Source organism: Triticum aestivum, chromosome 4B (assembly GCF_018294505.1).
Source record: "Triticum aestivum cultivar Chinese Spring chromosome 4B, IWGSC CS RefSeq v2.1, whole genome shotgun sequence".
In the NCBI taxonomy this organism is placed as follows: Eukaryota; Viridiplantae; Streptophyta; class Magnoliopsida; order Poales; family Poaceae; genus Triticum; species Triticum aestivum.
This window is the reverse complement of record NC_057804.1, coordinates 622235147-622255475: the sequence shown is the minus strand read 5'-3', so window position 1 is coordinate 622255475 and position 20329 is coordinate 622235147. Positions and strand designations below refer to the sequence as shown.

General features: G+C 43.1%; 1 protein-coding gene and 1 pseudogene across 1 annotated transcript; one reads left to right on the top strand and one right to left on the bottom strand.

Annotated features, from left to right (window-relative positions):
- LOC123090293 (NADH-ubiquinone oxidoreductase chain 5-like) overlaps nucleotides 1-4796 on the bottom strand; it is a 7923-nt pseudogene extending 3127 nt beyond the window's left edge.
- Nucleotides 4797-14133: 9337 nt separating this feature from the next.
- LOC123089448 (ABA-inducible protein PHV A1-like) lies at nucleotides 14134-15027 on the top strand. The gene is made up of 2 exons (XM_044511127.1): nucleotides 14134-14437; nucleotides 14567-15027. The coding sequence occupies exons 1-2, from the start codon at nucleotides 14204-14206 to the stop codon at nucleotides 14645-14647; spliced, it is 315 nt and encodes a 104-aa protein (XP_044367062.1). The 5' UTR covers nucleotides 14134-14203; the 3' UTR covers nucleotides 14648-15027.
- Nucleotides 15028-20329: the final 5302 nt, after the last annotated feature.

The following is a 20329-nucleotide window of genomic DNA, read 5'->3' as shown; positions in this document are numbered from 1 at the left end:
CTTGATTTGCAGTGGTCAGTTACGCAAGACGGGAAGAGAGTTTCCTTCTTCAGAGTCCTTTTATCCCAATATTAAGGATAATGTGTGGGCCTTTACTGAAAGAAGATGGTTGATCCCCTTGCCGACTCATTCCATCCACCCCCGGTGGGTCATCCTCTTATTCACTCTCGCGAGCAAAGAAGAAGAGAGACAACATTCAAGCCAGCAATGGACTAAGGTATGAGACGATAAAGGTAAAGAGAAGGGGCCGTCGTTGGTGCATAACAGATCTTTTCTATCTACGATCTTTCTCGGTGCATAAGCGAGGCTTCGCGGTCGAAGTACCACATAAGCAATAAAGCCAATAGACCTTGAATAGCCTGTACGAAATAACTTGTGAAGAGGATTTACTAGAGTCTAAAAATCTTGTACGCAAGTTGGCACAGTGCTTTCAATCAATCTCGCTCATCTGGTCTGCCCGGTCAAATCAGCGATCATGCCCCCCTTATTCTAGCGGAGGAACAGCTTCATCAGATTCATTCCCTTGCTAATCCGCCTTCAAGCCTTGTTCCTTCTTCCGCTTCATCTATCGTAAAATTCTATATGCCACAGATAGAAGTAGAAAGAAATCCTAGCAGTCATTGAGATTGAATCCAGAGGAAATCGCAATCCAATTACCTGAGAGCGAATTAACAGAGTCAGTTCAACTAAATGGTCAAAATCAGAATAAAGGAAGGTAACGAAATACTTCATTAACAGGGCCCGTTTAATTAACAATTTGAGCTTTCTTTGCTCACCAGCTTTTTTCTGCGCCCCTTCACTCACTTCTGAATGACTCCTTTAGCACTCTCTTTTGGTTGGTTACTTCATTGAAATAGAAAGTACATCTCTAACTCCCGGCTAACAAGAATCATTCAAAAACTACTACTTATTGGGTTGGGCAACCGACACATGAAATCGATGCCGGGCTACACTTCCTTCAATTAATTGTTTAGGTTTACTTTGGCAGAGCATTCAATCCAGGTGTGGGAATCATTCCGACTTCATGTATTTGCCCTGCCCTAGCCTTTTGGGAATGTAGGTGTCCGCGAATGGAAGCTCGGCAACAGAGCAGACCGGAAGAAGTATGTACCTCATGAAGCAAGGACTAGCCAGAGCTCTTAGTATGGCCACTTTTGCAGGATGAATCCGTTCACTGCCTGCTTCTCTATCGCATTGGACCCAGAAAGAGTGCAAACAGGAAGCATAGACCCTTGAGAAATAGAGGAGCTATGAGTGCTGTCCACAACCTCTAATGTTCCAAAAGATATAATCCGTCACTCGCTCCAGAGACCTCAGTACCGTGCTAACTCCAAGAATTTCCTTCTTTACTACATAAAGCATCAGCTACTGGATAGAAAGCAAAAGCATTTATTTATAGTTGACAGTTAGCTTTCGCTTGATTTCTTTCTTATAAAATTACATTTTGTTGATTGTAGATTGGGTCGGTGTAAATAAAGGGTGAGCTCCAAACTACAGTGGGAAAGGCCGAGTATACACCAGCCATACTTTGGAGTGAGAAGGAGATCCTAACTAACAAAATAAGGCATCTGATACTATGCTGAAAAGTCCCGTTTGGTCACTTTTCAAAAGAAGGATGCGTCGCTATTTTATCATCATCTGGCACTGCTTGACTTGCTTTCACAACTTTTAGCTTGAACGTGGCACTGAAGCCTCCATGTCAACTAAAGAAAATAGTTCAAGACAGTAGAGCACAGAGGGAATTACCAACATGGGTTCAGCATTTCATTTAGTGAATGCGGAGATAAAAGCAGCTGCTATTGATGTGCAATTGGACCGCTCGCATCGCTCCTTGACACGAAGGCTATAAGAATCAAAGGAAATACTGGGCGTAAATGACTTTGGAGTTCAAATCTGGCAAAGTCCTTACTTACTCGGCTCCAGGCCAAAGTGATGAAAAGACCCTTTATCTAATATGGTCACGCCCATGAGAGAAAGTCTAGCCCTATCAACACCTTCTGATCCTAGTTGGCTCGAGTAAGGCAGGCTACTTCTAAGCAATCTAGAGAACATTGAACCTCATTGAAAAGAAATAACTTCCGGCCAACATAAAGATCCAGCAACCTTTTGCCTGACCTCAGCTCTGACGCATTCCTCCTAGCCTAGATTTTCACTACATTCTTTGGGATCAATGCCTACTTCTTGAACTTGAAATACCTATATCCCTTCTTCAATAAGTGGAATGTTTCGCTTGAGCGTCTACTCTGGCGAAACCCTTGTTATCTATGCTATGTATTTGTGGCCTAGCCCTCTATAAGGCACACATTTTTCATACGTGAGGCTATAGAAGGAAAGCAACAATCCTGGAGGAGGAAATAGTTCACTTGTTGGGCACCTGGGCTCCCTATTCGTAAATTCACTTACGTGACGAGCAATTAACAAGGCGCGCTGTGTTTGAATGACATGTTAATTGAATAATATTGCTGCTGTGTCGCAAGTCTAAGTCTTCCAAAATAGGAGACGACTATGGACAGAGATACCAGGTAAACGGAGTGCCAGTGATTGCCTTGGTTGATAGTGGCAGCATGCACTATTTTGTAGACCCCAAAGATTGTGAAGCGGGCTGGTTACGACTCAACTCCGTATAAACCTATGGAAAATGAAGAAAGCAAGCCAAATACTGAAATGTATTAAGCTATCGATCGGGGGACATAACACTATGAGGGTTGTTAAGGCGGGGCTAGGAGCTTGATATGCTGCCGACTCAGAATCAAATGAGCACAGGGGACCCTAGTCAACATTCATATTTCTACCCACCGGTGGATGATCGGTCACCTTAGTTCCAATTTAGCTACTGTTCATTTTGTTGAACTCCAAGAAGGACCGATTGCTACGTACTCTTGAGAAACAAGATGTTATGACGCCGTTGTGCCCGCGGTCCAGTGATCCACCTATGTTTGTGTCGGATCTTATCCATGCTGCAACCAGGCCGTGGAATATGGAGGTCGTCAGAGAACATATGTATGAGATGGACGCCGAAGCAGTAGCGAACATTCCCATCAGTCATGTTGCCCAGCCGGAAAGAATGGAAGAGGATTTTTCGTATCACATTCGTACTGACTTAACAGGATCCGTCTCCCATAGTAATATTATGACAGTCTCTCTTGCCCCTTCGTACTTACTTGAAATAGGAATTTCTTGGTGCTCAACTGCTTATTCTGCTTTTCCTGGTACCGGAATAGATAGATAGAAAGCGCATTTAATCGAGAAAAGGATCAACTGATCCACCTCTTTACTTTTTGGTTTTTATTCGGCTGTTTCAGCATAGGTTGCATTTTAAAACAAAAGAAAAGAGCAAGTTCCCACAGGCGAAGAGCTGCTTCCGAGAAATCTTTTACCCCCTTTACGCCCTTCGGGGCTGCTAACAACGAGCTAATACACAGGAACGGCACGGCTCCTACACCGCTTAACTCCAATAATAGAACCTGGTCCCACATCCCTTGCATTTGATAATGAAACAATCAGAATTTGTTGAATTGAAATATGTTCAATCTCATTTCTTTTACGTGGTTTTGGCAACTATCAATTATCTCTTTCCTTGGCTTCCTACACGGATATAGCCGTAAACAGTATCTAGTAGGCAACCTGGGAACTACATTAGCTTAGGGGGATCGGGTAGCGAGCGCTCTCCTCGGCAAAGCAGACAAGAAGCAATTCCACCATTGGGAACGACACGCCCCCTTCCCTAGGGCTAGAGGTATTTACACGCTGCATTGAACCTAACGCTAGAGCGAGTACTACGATGAAAATCACTTTTACGAGCGATACCTTTGTCTTTGGTGCTTGAGTTGTCCTCCCAGCGGTGTGGTCCTCGGTTTCGGAAATGACATATTGAACCGGTATCTTTAGCATATAAAAAATCCTTTGTTTGACGGCATCCCTCCTCTAAAGCTGCTTCCTTCCTTTCCGGTTCGTAGTGATTACGAGCAGAAGTGCAATTCAAAGCGCATTCCGTAGTTGTATTAGATAGTTTAGATATAGTGACCCACTAGTTCGAGATGCACTGACCTTGGTCATTGCCTGCTAACTACGGTCATTATATGTCAATTCGGATCGCACACCGGAAGCAAAGATCAGGGGATTGCCAACTTGAATGAATGTAATACGGTTACGGTGTAGGGGAGATTTATTATTCAGTTGATAACGCACTCTGTTTACTAACATTGAGAACTATGCCATGGAATGGAATATTCTCATTTCCGATTGTTGAAAACAAATGCGACTTTCAAAAGGCACATCAAATGTATGGACACAACGATTTGCCCACGGATTCATCGATTCATTAGCTGCGCTGCTTTTGTGAGTTCCACTGGCGTGAAACTCCGAAGGGAGAGCCCGGAGGGAGCTTATTCATTCCTTTCGTTGCCGTTGTGTTGCTTGTAAGAAGAACTCGTGTTCAATTACAAAATGAAATTGGTAGGGTATTCCTCTTGGTGCATGACGTTGATCGAACAAAGCAAGCAAAGCCAGATCTTGTGACGCATGCGCGCGTACGTTTGGGATTCAGCGATCCTTTTTTACATTATTTTAGTTTTCTTTTCTTTTCTTTTGTAAGGGTAATACGGATGTCATTGATCCATTACTTTTAAGAAAACACTCTTTTTTGAGGAAATCTCACTATAATATGCTCAGTTTTGCATAGTAATAACACATTTTCCAAATATATGTACATATAAAAATAAACATGTGTGGGAATGCTATTGATCGGTGAGATTGCACATGTATAAAAATAAATAAACATGTGTGAAATTGCCCATATAGCCACTAACCATTGCATGCAACTGAAGCCTCGGCCAGAAGCCACAGCTGCAGCCGGAAGCCACTAAATAGAAGCTTTTGGCTTCGAAGCAGGAAGCCGCAGCTGCAGCCAGAAAAAGCCCAATCAAACACTCTCGTGTGCTTTTAAGGGCTATTCATAGGCCATCTACAAAGACTTGGCCCAAGAAATGTGGGCTTCTGTTGGTTTCGTGTGGAAAAAAGGCTTAAGTTGTGTTACAATACTGATGAAATTGACTGACCTTAATTTTGGTTCAGTCGAGTGGATACAAATCTACTGACCCAGTCCCAAAATCAGGCGACTGCCGTGAAGCCAGTCCCATTTATACCCTGCTAGTAGCTCTCTTCTGCTCCCTCCCTCCCTCTGTGCGCTTCACTCTCTCGCACCTCGTCCCTCCCTGCACTCACTCTCTCTCGCCTCATCCCTCCCTACACTTCACTCTCTCTCGCCTTGTCCCTCCCTTTCTCGCCAGGTGAGGTGAGACACCTTCTGCTTCTCTTGGGGCGCAGTTTGTTGCTTGGGTGGAGCTTGTGCTGTTGTGTGGTCTTTGCAGCTTCAGATATGCAGTTCTTCTTGGTTTCTTGGGTTGAGTTGTTCTGATCTGCACTTTGTGTTTGTTGCTTGGGTTTTGCAGCTGAAGATCTGAAGAGAGAGGAGAAGCCGTGATGGAAGCTGGAGGAGATGCATCACTTAACGAGTAGCGGCGGCTCCTGCAGCGGCGCCGCAGCCTGGTTTCAGCCGCCATGCGCAGCCTTACGGCTGGCGCGGCGGTAACGCTGACCCTCCTTGCGGCGGTGCACCCTAACAAAGGCGGGCTCATCCTCGCTGCATTCGGGACTGTCTTCACGGAGCGATGCAGATGCTATTGGGAGAAATTCTCGGGGGGAGCCATGGCAAAAGATGCGGCGGCCTAGGGCCCATCTTAAATAAGGGCCCAATATATCTACAACTTAAATAAATTGCAAAAAAATGGATTTTCCAAACAAAAAAAAACATGGACAGGGGGCATATGCCCCCCCTCCTCAATGCACTTCACCACCATGTTGTATTTGTTCAATAGATACTTGTAGTTGAGTACATTATTTGCATCATTTCTTTCGAAGCCGTTGTGTTGCTTGTAAGAAGAACTCATGTCCAATTACAAAATGAAATTGGTAGTCTTGGTGTATGACGTTGATCGAACAGAGCAAGCGAAGCCAGCTCTTGTGACGCACGTATGTTTGGGATTCAACGATCCTTCCTCAGCACCTTGGTCGATTTCATCCCCTAAAGCAACACTAAATTATAAGCCACATATAAGGTTTTTCTTACATTTACATGCTACAGAGTTCGGAAATAGGAAGCAGACCAACTAATCCCTGATCGTGCACAAACGCATTCTACAACTAATAAGATCACCAACAGGGGTGACTAATATCTCATTTATTCTCCTTATTCAGTGTCTTGTTCTTTTAGACCCCGGGGTTTCTTTATTGCACACCCTTGAGGTTTTAAGATAGAGCACAAGTACTATCTGGGGTTGCTGAGATTAACAAGACATTCGCTGCTGATGCCGGTATGATTGATAAAATGGAATATTCTGACACAAGCAGTAGTCATAGCATCTCTAGTGGGGACATGGCTTAGCACTTCTCAGCAATTGCCAGATGATGCAGATCCAAAGGCGTTTGCTAGAGAGGCCTGGGGTTGAGCACTCACATGATTAATAAAGTAAATCAGCAGGCGGATGGTGGATATAACATTGGAGGTTAAAAAGTTACAAAATGGGAGTCGGTACAATGATGTTATTAACAATGACCAGATATTTCTGGCAAGGAAAGTGTCTGGATGAGGAAGTTAAGAACATCAGTAAGGCAAAGATACTGCAGTGAATGAGAAGGAGAATGACTGCTAGGTACATCTCAGATCAGCACATTATGGAGAGAGCAATGGACAGAGCCAAGGTGAAGAATTTAAAAGCAGTCAATAGTATGTCTACTAAACCTGATATTCCTAATGTTTTAAATACTGCCCATCTTACTCGAGTAAACTTCTCTAACAAAGTAGGTGTAGAGCTAGGAAATACTAAGGTGGAATTTAGTAATTCTATTAATGCTATGAAACATTTAGAAGATGACTGTGATGATGATAGTGATACTGAATTTTCTAGTGTTGTTAGAGAAATAACTGATCTAGGCATCTAGTTTTAAGATTAGAAGTAAAGGCCCCACTTTTAACTATAGAAGTAGATGAGATATTAGTGATTATAAAAAAAGTGTGACTTGTGATGATTCGATTATTCTGGAATGCTAGGGGCATGGATGAGCCTGATAGAAGTCAAGTTCCTTAGACAAGTCATTGTAGAGCATAATGTACTGTTTTTGGGTGTGTAGGAAACTAAAACATGAAATTATGCTCCATCTTGGCTCAGTCATATTAATGGCCAAAAAAACATTTATTGGATTTGTGTTCTTTCTAAAGGTTAAATTGGTGGTATTGTGTTTGGTGTGGATGTGTGGATGGTGATTATTTTGAAATTCTTGAGAGTTATTCTCTCTGTAACTTAATATAAGACTTTTTTTGGCACTGTCATAGACTCTAAAAACGTCTTATAAAAAGTTACGGAGGTAGTAGTTCCCAAGAGATCGAGACATTATCCGAATTGATCTGGTAGCCACCGCTAACCGTCTTAACTATTAAGTATGCCACCCTTGACCTAATCCGCGCGCATGATTCCTCTCTGTCCATAATCTAAAAGACAAACTCCCTCGGCTGAGGTTGAAATTGTATTTCCCAACATTGGATTTTTATTTCTATCCTACCACTTATAGCTGGATAATGCATCTATCTATCACTCTGTTTGGGCATTGCTTTCTTAGTTACCATTTTTTATTTGCTAACATCCCCACAAATGAATATCCAATTTTTATTTGTGGCAAGAACTAAGTAGATATGCGCCTCGCTAATGTTGAGGGGAATGCCAGGTTCATGCCAAAAAAGCATATGAGCAGCATGTTAATATGTGGTTACAGATAAAACTTTAAGGTTACTAGTTTCTCTTGGTTCATAGATTATGGTCTGCCCTTCATTAATAAATGAGGATATGATTCTAGAATGTGGAATTGACAATGGATTGGTGATGTTATGTTTGTATGCTTAAGTTATAATTCCATTTCACTATGTCATTGTGAAATTGTGAAATGAACCTACTGCTACGACAATTCTAATTCTTACAAGGCTAGATGGAATACAATCAGTTAAAATAAGAAGGAATATGGGAATATTCGATCGTTCGTTGATAGGTACCACTTAATCTTAATTTATTATATCTTCCCGGAGTTCCCCCTCCGGGAAAACCCACTTTTTTATGATTACGAGGTCTATTCGAAGAGGAAATTGCATGTGAATGACATATTACAGTTATACTGTATTTTTGGATTGACACGTCTTGCAGAATTTACATATATCCTCTCCCGATGCTGTTGCAAGAAATGGATCAATGTGAACTACCCAAGATATGAGATCGGCATGCCCAAAAAACTACACCAGATATCATCCTTGGAGTAAGATGATTGAAGAGCTTATCTGTGGTGGCCCCTTTTGTGCAAATTATATTTTTTATTCACCTGGATTATTGATATTGGTTAATTCATATTAACTTCGACATTACAGATTTCTGGTGGATCAGATGGAGAACAGGAGCCTGAAGGAATGCCTCCAAGGTGCAAATCAAACAAAAAAGATTCAGAGATATTTTTTTTATTCTAAGGTCCAAATTAAGTTGTCATATTGATCAGGGAGGACAGGCCATCTAAGAACAACAAAGATTTTTTTCTTGAATCTTATGTAAGCACCAAGGTCCAATCATTTTTGCTCACCATTGTGTAGACTCATGATTTTTAGCTTATCTATTATTTGCCCTGGAGTCTTGCTTTTAACCGAAACATGACGCAGTAAAACAATGGAGTGATATCATGTTAGAACAGTTCATGCCCACAAGAACACTCACTTGATGTGACATATGCTAGCAGTTTCTGAAATTCCTGCGTATCTTCCTGGTACCACCTTTTTTACTACAAATTATAAATCTGTCAAACATCATATAGATCACACATATATATGGTTTGGAGCCATTAGTCTCACGTACCTTTATTGCACAAACTTGTGCACTTGTTTTCTGTGATCTGGAGCTAATAATTCAATAAACATTCCTCCAATTATTCAGGATTAGTCTTGAAAACCGTAAGTAATTTATGGAATTTAGTTGTCAATTACAGTAAAATCTGAACATCAACGGATTGCATGTGTTTTTTTCTAGGTTCCCTTTCTTTTGTACATTGTTTGAGCTTCGTTAGATGTATAATCCATTTGAACATGTATTTTCAATAATACTAGTTTATGTTCCTTCCTTAGGAAACACTTGAGCCGAGAAAGTGTAAAAAATGGTTCAAATGTACACTTACATTAAGAATACTACTAATTTGTTTGTAAGTTATAAGTTTCATTTAAGACCCTGCTAGGCTTCTTCCTCTATGTTTGATAAACAGATTTGGTCATCGAGATTCTACTTTCACTACAATAGAGTTAATTCTGCATTGAAGTTCAGATTTTTTTTAGTTCTTCTAGATACCACATTAGGTTCTCACCCAGAATTTTTTTATAAGGATATAACTATGGCAAGAGATCTTGCTGCATCCTTTTGCTAGACTGCTCAAGGGTGAAGCATCTTTGGATAACATGAACTCCAGTAGCAAAGGTATTTCGTCAGATTTAACATTACTAGGTCAGAGTGAAATGCTCGATTTTACAGAGCCATGGCAACTTCCCAGTTAGGATTATTTTTTAATGCCATGCTCGATGAAATTCCAAATCTTTGATAGGCTAGATTGTGATTAGAAGATGCAGATTTTATTAGTTTGGATATGAAATCATTTTGTGCGTACAGGTTTCGTTCCAGAGTGCCAGTCTTCTCTCATAAAACGCTACTCCCTCCGAACCATAATAAGTGTCGCAACTTTGAACTAAGTTTCAGCTAAACTTAGTTCAAACATGCGACATTTATTTTGGATTGGAGGGAGTACTACCTATTAGAGTGAGGTCCTCCTACTATTAGTCTCCATATGCACTTATTTTCAGCTAAGGTTGTGCATTATGCATGCTAATAGTTATTTTAGTCTTGCTGATGATCTTGATCTGATAAATGATTAAATGAAAGAACCGAATCTAGGTCATCATAGTCTTCATTTTGCTATACATGATACTAGGATACATCAAGAGTACCAAAGTACTTGATTGCGCAACACGAAGGATCCTAGGATGTTGTCAGTGGCATATTTATGATGATGTCTTTAGCTTTATATAATGGGATGTCTTACAGAAAATAGAGCAAAGTGGTCGCCTCTTTGTAGTCTTCTTTTGGTTTGTTTCACTCGAGCATGTTGATTGCATTCCAGTTCAGCTACCACATCTCTTGAGACAAAATGATACATTATGAATGAAATTGGGGCCCTTGTGCATGTATCAAAATGTTTGCTTTAGTGGTTGGTTGTAATATTACGTGGTTAATGGGTCTGTGCTCTAGAAGCTAATTGATTGTCCACTGCTTCCCCTCAACAAAGAAAATGTCAATTACTTGCATTGTATAATCTGCCTTTCCTCTTTGGTTCTCTTTTTATGTATGACTGTCACAACCTACTGTTCTTCACATTACCTATTCAAGTGTTTTCTTTTCATTAAACCGTGAATTGGAAGATGCCAAACATCATAGCTGAGGAACAGTGGCATGTCAAAACCAGGTGAAGGCTCGTCTGCCTGGTGTGCACTTTATGAAGGCTTTAGATGATTTTAACTTTCCGACGTTAAACTCAAATGTTATATATTAGAAGACTGATTTGAGTCTTTTCCTGACAGAGAGTTATTCATTGGAATGGTGAACCATAATTCACCTTCCCTTTTTTATCTTCCACTTTTAAAACTTTGTTTTCTCTTATATGGATACGCTAAGGAAAAATACCTGCAGATTTATATGAGGTAAATCAATAATTTTTATCCATAACCGGTGTATGGTTTTTGGAGCACGAGTACTAGGCTTTGAATTCTCGGTTCTTTACTTATTTGGTGATTTTGGTGAGAGCGGCACATGTAATTCCGGGGACAGGAGGGTGTACGATTTTTCTTATGAAGAAGGGTGCACGATGTTTGCATGTAAGTTCGTTATGATTTTTATGTTGGTTGAATCGTGCTCCCAGTTAGTCGGGAGCTCATGTAGACTATAAGCTTGGTATTATCCTAAATCCCTTGCCCTGTACTGTCCTGACGAACCACACGGGCATGGGCCGTTTGGAGTTGGACCACCTTGGCCAGAACGAGCTGCCTGCAGTCACGTCGGCGACGCGTACGCGACGCCACGTCCAAGTGGCCCGTTCCTATCTCACCATGTGTCCGGACCGATAACGGCCAACGTGAACGAGTGGTGCCGGGAGACGAGAGGATGCCTCCCACGTCGGCCCTCCATGTCGACCATGCAAATGTCACCCACATGTTGTCCAGTGCTACGCCCAGAATTCACGGGACGAGCGGTGTCGGGAGACGTCGGCGATCCATGTCGACCACTAGCTAGCTGCATGGCTCGGATGCCAAGCTAAAGGGCTCAATTTTTGGTTGAGGTGGTGGGCCTTTGCTAAATGTTATAGCCATACAAAAATGATGCCGCTTTTAGCAGGAGTTTTATTCTCCACTACTGTTATATTCTTATGCATGTATCTGCACCATGCTTGGTCTTTGTGGGTCCGATATATGGAGAGCTTGCACATGTGCAGATTCACGTTTTTTGGCAATGCTGGAGGGGAGATTTGTGAACTTTTTATTAAAAAAAACGGAGGCAAAAGTTTTGTCTCATCTCATTAATAAAGAAAAGAGTTGTCCGGTTAATTAGCGAAAAACCTGGTTAAACCGTCACAATAACCCGCACAGGGCAACATCGGCTGACTTAGACACGTGTGTGGTACGGTGTGAATTCGTCCGATCCAATATATGGGCTTGACCAAGGCATTTTCTATGCATGGTCTAAATTTAAGAGTTTTGCTTCGGTAAGCTAAACTCAACTTTTTTTTTGAAAACTACTTGGCGCACTTTATTAAACTCATATACCGTGTGCATTCTCGACTTCTCGTATGCAAAGGCGGACAGCGGTGGAGACAGGGGGTGCCAACCAGGCCCGGGCCCAGGTCAACATGGTAATTTTTTTCACTAGAACAGGAGCCCAGGTCAACATGTTCTTTGAAATTTGTTCAAAAATTTAAAAATGTATTCTTAAATTTTTTGGAATACAAGGTGGCATTCGGTAGAAATCGAAATTTTGGTTTATAATATTCTTTTTAAAATTCATTTAGCAAAATTAAAATTAAAACTTTTTTGGCCTACCCGAACAATCTCCGTTGAACATGATAATTTTTGGAAATCTCAGGATTGGCCCTAACTTTAATAAGCATGCAGGTAGGCGCGCCCATGGTAGTCATCCACGCCAGGTTTGAATGATTTTCATACACCATGTGCAAGTTGCGACACGTCCGGCCATTTATCGACCATTTTTTTACTGGGAAAACTCAAGAAAATAAAAATTTGTCAAAAACCAAAACAACTTGGCATGGTGCCTTAACTTGGACATACAAGCCACATGAAAAAATTGGGGTCATTTCAAGGATGTCGAAAAATAACACGCTATGAGATGAAGCCTTGTATTTTATTAATGTTTGTACTCTTTTTTTCACAATTGCGGTCATTTCAATGTTTGTACAAGTTTTTAGAATGCAAATATTTTAATTTATGAACAAAATTTGAAAACCAAATTTTTTAAAAATTTTGGACAAGTTTTTAAAAGATGAGCATTTTTTGAAAAATAAAAAAGAAACAAAAAGGAAAATGGAAAATGGAAAAGTAACAAAAAACTATTATCAGAAAAGAGAAATAAACGGTGCAAAAAGTGTATTTTGCTACAGTAAGATAGTCAGTAAAGGATAGTTCTAGTAGGTTGCGTTTTTGTAGTTAGACAATGAAGCTTATCAGCTCGTGTACCTAGTGATGAGCGGTTGGTAGTGAGAGTTACAGGGTTCGATCCCTCGCACTACTATTTCATTTTTGATATATTTTCCCTGTTTTCACGTGCGATAATGGGCGGGTCCAGTCGGGCAACGTCCTGTGCGTGGCACCATCTATATGACTGTACTTCCCGAACGACGAACCCTATTTGCCGCCCGTGGGTGTCAAACCGTCGCGGCCCATTGAAGCGAATCGAGCGACCGGCACGATACGAGTCGCCTTACTTTGAACGAGCAACCGGTTTTGGGAACCTTTTAAAAGGTTCCATGAGATTTTTCCTTCTTTCTTCATGTTTTTATTTTTCATTTTTTTCTTTCTGCTTATTTCTTCCTTTTCTTTTCTTTTCTTTTCTTTTTACCTTATTTTGTTTTTATTTTTGTTTCCTTTTTGTTTTCCATAAATTAAAACTTTCAAAAAATGATTGAAATTCCAAATTTTCTTCACATATTCAAAAATTGTTCATGTTTTTCAAATGTATTCATGTTTCAAAAAAAATATCAGAATTCCAAATTCCAATAAAAATTCAAAATCCCAATTTTTTCATTTTCCAAAAAATATTCATGTTAGAAATAGTTTACCGTACATTGGGAAAATGTTCACTGTGTATAAGAAGTGTTCATGCTGTGTAGCGTGTATTTCCAAAAATCAGCATATAGTTTCAAGAAAGTTCAGTTTTGTATTTGAAAAAATTCACCATATACTAAGAAAATGATTGGTGTGTATTTTAAATTCACTTTTTAAAAAATTGTTCGCATTTAGGAAAATAATAATAGATTTTTTTTCTGCTTTTGAAACATTGTTGGCATTCTCAAGAAATTTTGTTCACATTGTTTTGTAAAAGTATTGAAAGAAACCCGGATTTGCAGCTCTAATTAGTACTTTAAAGTTAGCGCTGCCTTTAATCCCTCGTCAGTCACTATGTCGTCTGGTTAGCATTAGTTGCAGGCATGGCCAGGTTGCGGGTTCGAAAGTCTATATTGCCTTTTATACGCTTTGTGAGGGGGTCTACCGAAGCGGGTCTCATGTCTTAAATGCACATATTAATGGACAGATCTTACACAAATGTGTTGTGCCGACATACCGTTGTGCGTATATACAGCTGAGTGGACAAGTGGCCACAATGAGATACCCTTGCTACAAAAATATCTCATATAATGCCAACATACTTGGAAAGGGATGTATTCTCTTCAGTATCAACCTCGGCAATGGGTCAAATGGCCTATATAAAGGAAGAACACACGTCTCTCCACCACAAGCACAAGAAAAGAAGAACACAAATTAGTACATACCAACACTCCATCGACTTCAAAAATGTCTGGCTGGGTTCAAGAGAAGTCTGGCGAGGCCACGAAGATGGCATCCAAGACGGGGCAGTCCATCCAGGACCGCGCCGTCGAGGCAAAAGACCAGACCGGCAGCTTCCTTGGCGAGAAGAGTGAAGTTGTCACGAAGGCTGCCTCCGAGACTACGGAGGCAGCCAAAAAGATGAGTGGCGAGGCCATGGCGAAGGCCCCGGTCGCCCCCAAGGAAAATGTCTTCCAACAGGTGAATCGATCACTTTGCAAACTATTCAAAGACAACAAAAAATTAACCATGTCAACGAATTCTTTTTGTGGCCATTTAATCTATTGATGCTGAATTTTTTGAAATGAATGTGTCTTTGTTTGTTTCCAGGCTGGCGGGAATATGGTGGGTGCCGCTACGGATGCCAAGGATGTTGTCATGAACACACTCGGGATGGGAGGAGGCAAGTGAGATGAGGGTGGTGCTACCAAGAAGACTGAAGGAAATATACCCTAGAGGCAATAATAAAGTTGTTATTTTATATTTCCTTATTTCATGATAAATGTTTATTATTCATGCTAGAATCGTATTAATCGGAAACTTGATACATGTGCGGATACATAGACAAAACAGCGTGTCCCTAGTGAGCCTCTACTAGACTAGCTCGTTGATCAAAGATGGTTAAGTTTCCTAACAATGGACATGTGTTGTCATTTGATAAACGGGGTCACATCATTAGGAGAATGATGTGATGGACAAGACACATTCGTTAGCTGAGCATTATGATCGTTTAGTTTTATTGCTATTGCTTTCTTCATGTTTAAATACATATTCCTCCGACTATGAGATTATGCAACTTCCGGATACCGCAGGAATGCCTTATGTGCTATCAAACGTCACAACATAACTGGATGATTGTAAAGATGCTCTACAGGTATCTCCGAAGGTGTTTGTTGGGTTGGCATAGATCAAGATTAGGATTTGTCACTCCGAGTATCAGATAGGTATCTCTGGGCCCTCTCGGTAATACACATCATAAGAAGCCTTGCAAGCAAAGTGACCAATCAGTTAGTTGTGGGATGATGTATTATGGAACGAGTAAAGAGACTTGCCAGTAACGAGATTGAACTAGGTATGAAGATACCCACGATCGAATCTCGGGCAAGTAACATACCGATGACAAAGGGAATAACGTATGTTGTCATAACGGTTCGACCGATAAAGATCTTCGTAGAATATGTGGGGGCCAATATGAGCATCCAGGTTTTGCTATTAGTTATTGACCGGAGAGGTGTCTTTCTCATGTCTACATAGTTCTCGAACCCGTAGGGTCCGCACGCTTAACGTTGGATGCCGATTTTGTATATATGAGTTATGTGATTTGGTGAGCTAATGTTGTTCGGAGTCCCGGATGAGGTAGCGGACATGACAAGGAGTCTCAAAATGGTCGACAGGTAAAGATTGATATATAGTATGTTAGTATTCGGACACCGGAAGTGTTCCGGATAGTATCAGGTATTTATTGGAGTACCGGGGGGGGGGGGTTACCGGAATCCCCGGGGGGAAGATATGGGTCATATGGGCCATAAGAGGGGAGCACACCAGCCCACAAGGGGTGGCACGCCCCCCGTAGGCATGTGGCCGAATTGGAGAAGGAGGAAATGGGGTTCACCCCCCTTCCTTCTCTCCTTCCCCCTTTTATTTTCTCTCCGGCAAAAAGAACGAAGGGGGGGGGGGGCGAATTGGACTAGGGAGCCCAAGTAGGATTCCTCCTACTTTGGCGCCCCAAGGCTTCTCCCCCCTCCTACCTATATATACATGGTGAGGGGCGCCTCGAACACACACCAATGATTGTTAGCCGTGTGCGGCGCCCACCTCCACAGTTTACGCCTCTAGTCATATTCTCGTATTCCTTAGGCGAAGCCGTGCGCGGATAACTTCACTAGCACCGTCACCACGCTGTCGTGCTGACGGAACTCATCTACTTCCTCGACACTCTGCTGGATCAAGAGTTCGAGGGATGTCATCGAGCTGAACATGTGCAGAACTTGGAGGTGCCGTCACTACAAAAACAAGACACATCCGTGACATTTTGGGCCGAACGAATTTTTTTTCTGTCATACATATGACACTTCTATGACGATGATTGTGACAAAATCCGGTATCATCATAGATGTGGTGGGATCCTACTTCCATGACAAAAAATCATGACAGAAAATGGGCTTTTCATCCTGGGCGGGTCGGAGACACAGCTGCATGACATTCTTTGGGCCGTCCATGACGGAAAAAACCGTGGTAGAAGCGAGGGCGAGGAAAATTTTGGGGAGTTCCCGGTTACGGTGGGAGGTCGGGGGCCGAGCGATGCACGTTTCTCTCGTACACGTACGCGCATGTGTGCGAGGCGTTGGCTCTAACTAAACCCGAGCGAGGCGTTGGGCTCTAACTGAACCCGAGCGATTGCACTGCAGGCTACGCTTTACTGAACCTGAGCGATCGATTGATGGCTGTTAACTGAACCCGATCGAGTGATTCCTTCACTACTGCTGCTAACTGAAGCCGATCGATTGGATGAACAGTCAGCATTGTGGGGGGGGGGGGGGGGGGGTTGGATGAACAGTGAGCGGTGGCGTTGCCTTTGGATGAACAGGACCCCGTGGTGTGGAGGGCTGGATGAACAGTAGACGATGGAGGAGTGCCCGTGGAGGGGTGGTTGAACAGGACCCCGTGGTGTGGTGGAGGGCTGGATGAACAGTAGACGGTGGAGGGGTGCCCGTGGAGGGGTGGTTGAACAGGACCCCGTGGTGTGGTGGAGGGCTGAATGAACAGTAGATGGTGGAGGGGTGATTGAACAGTAGCCGGTGTAGTAGCGCGCGGTGGAGGCTGGATGAACAGGAGCCCGTGGAGGCTGGACGAGGTCGACGGTAGCCCGTGGAGGCTGGAGAAGGTCGACAGTGGAGATGAACAGTATCCCGTGGAGTCCCGTTTTGCGGTACGCCACACCCCTCCCGATGAACAAGATGTTGGGGAACGTTGCAGAAAATTAAAATTTTTCCTACGGTTTCACCAAGATCCATCTACGAGTTCATCTAAGCAACGAGTCATGGGAGAGAGATTGCATCTACATACCACTTTGTAGATTGCGTGTGGAAGCATTCAAGAGAACGGTGATGATGGAGTCGTACTCGCCATGATTCAAATCACCGATGATCAAGTGTTGAACGGACAGCACCTCCGCGTTCAACACACATACGGAACGGATGACGTCTCCTCCTTCTTGATCCAGCAAGGGGAAAGGAGAGGTTGAGGAAGAAGGCTCCAGCAGCAGCACGACAGCGTGGTGTTGGTGGAGAGGCAGTACTCCGACAGGGCTTCGCCAAGCACTCAACAGAGGAGGAGAGGTGTTGGGGAGGGGAGGGGCTGCGCCTTGGATCAGGTGTTCAGCCCTCCCCTCGCCCCTCTATTTATAGGGGAAGTGGGAAGGGGGCCGGCCCCCTCTAGATGAGATCTAGAGGGGGGGCGGCGGCTAGGGAGGGGGGCTTGCCCCGCAAGCAAGGGGGGCGCCCCCACTAGGGTTCCCCCCCAAACCCTAGGCGCATGGGCCCAAGGGGGGGACGCCCAGCCCACCAGGGGCTGGTTCCCTGCCCCTTGCGGCCCATGTGGCCCTCTGAGAGGGGTGGCCCCTCCCGGTGGACCCCCGGAACCCCTCCGGTGGCCCCGGTACAATACCGATATGCCCCCAAAACTTTCCGGTGTTCGTGTGACAACTTCCCATATATAAATCTTCACCTTCGGACCATTCCGGAACTCCTCGTGACGTCCGTGATCTCATCCAGGACTCCGAACAACATTCGGTAATCACACATAAATCTTCCTAATAACCCTAGCATCACAGAACCTTAAGTGTGTAGACCCTACGGGTTCGGGAGACATGCAGACATGACCGAGACGGCTCTCCGGTCAATAACCAACAGCGGGATCTGGATACCCATGTTGGCTCCCACATGCTCCTCGATGATCTCATCGGATGAACCACGATGTCGAGGATTCAATCAACCCCGTATACAATTCCCGTTGTCAATCGGTACGTTACATGCCCGAGACTCGATCGTCGGTATCCCAATACCTCGTTCAATCTCGTTACCGGCAAGTCACTTTACTCGTACCGTAATGCATGATCCCGTGACCAAACACTTGGTCACTTTGAGCTCATTATGATGACGCATTACCGAGTGGGCCCAGAGATACCTCTCCGTCATACGAGTGACAAATCCCAGTCTCGATCCGTGTCAACCCAACAGACACTTTCGGAGATACCTTTAGTGCACCTTTATAGTCACCCAGTTACGTTGTGACGTTTGGTACACCCAAAGCACTCCTACGGTATCCGGGAGTTACACGATCTCATGGTCTAAGGAAGAGATATTTGACATTGGAAAAGCTCTAGCAAAACGAACTACACGATCTTGTGCTATGCTTAGGATTGGGTCTTGTCCATCACATCATTCTCCTAATGATGTGATCCCGTTGTCAACGACATCTAATGTCCATAGTCAGGAAACCATGACTATATGTTGACCAACGAGCTAGTCAACTAGAGGCTTACTAGGGACATATTATGGTCTATGTATTCACACTTGTATGACGATTTCCGGATAATACAATTATAGCATGAATAAAAGACAATTATCATGAACAAGGAAATATAATAATAATCCTTTTATTATTGCCTCTAGGGCATATTTCCAACAGTCTCCCACTTGCACTAGAGTCAATAATCTAGTTACATTGTGATGAATCGAACACCCATAGAGTTCTGGTGTTGATCATGTTTTGCTCGCGGAAGAGGTTTAGTCAACGGATCTGCGACATTCAGATCCGTATGTACTTTGCAAATATCTATGTCTCCATCTTGAACATTTTCACGGATGCAGTTGAAACGACGCTTGATGTGCCTGGTCTTCTTGTGAAACCTGGGCTCCTTGGCAAGGGCAATAGCTCTAGTGTTGTCACAGAAGAGTTTGATCGGCCCCGACGTGTTGGGTATGACTCCTAGGTCGGTGATGAACTCCTTCACCCATATTGCTTCATGCGCTGCCTCCGAGGCTGCCATGTACTCCGCTTCACATGTAGATCCCGCTACGACGCTCTGCTTGCAGCTGCACCAGCTTACTGCTCCACCATTCAACATATACACGTATCCGGTTTGTGACTTCGAGTCATCCAGATCTGTGTCTAAGCTAGCATCGACATAACCCTTTATGACGAGCTCTTCGTCACCTCCATAAACGAGAAACATTTCCTTTGTCCTTTTCAGGTACTTCAGGATATTCTTGACCGCTGTCCAGTGTTCCTTGCCAGGATTACTTTGGTACCTTCCTACCGAACTTACGGCGAGGTTTACATCAGGTCTGGTACACAACATGGCATACATAATAGATCCTATGGCTGAGGCATAGGGGATGACACTCATCTCTTCTTTATCTTTTGCCGTGGTCAGAAATTGAGCCGTACTCAATTTCACACCTTGCAATACAGGCAAGAACCCTTTCTTGGACTGATCCATTTTGAACTTCTTCAAAATCTTATCAAGGTATGTGCGTTGTGAAAGACCTATGAGGCGTCTCGATCTATCCCTATAGATCTTGATGCCTAATATATATGCAGCTTCTCCAAGGTCCTTCATTGAAAAACACTTATTCAAGTAGGCCTTAATGCTGTCCAAGAATTCTATATCATTTCCCATCAAAAGTATGTCATCTACATATAATATGAGAAATGCTACAGAGCTCCCACTCACTTTCTTGTAAACGCAGGCTTCTCCGTAAGTCTGCATAAACCCAAATGCTTTGATCATCTCATCAAAGCGAATGTTCCAACTCCGAGATGCTTGCACCAGCCCATAAATGGATCGCTGGAGCTTGCACACTTTGTTAGCATTCTTAGGATCGACAAAACCTTCCGGCTGCATCATATACAGCTCTTCCTTAAGATAACCGTTAAGGAATGCCGTTTTGATGTCCATCTGCCATATCTCATAATCATAGTATGCGGCAATTGCTAACATGATTCGGACGGACTTAAGCTTCGCTACGGGAGAGAAAGTCTCATCATAGTCAATCCCTTGAACTTGCCGATAACCCTTAGCGACAAGTC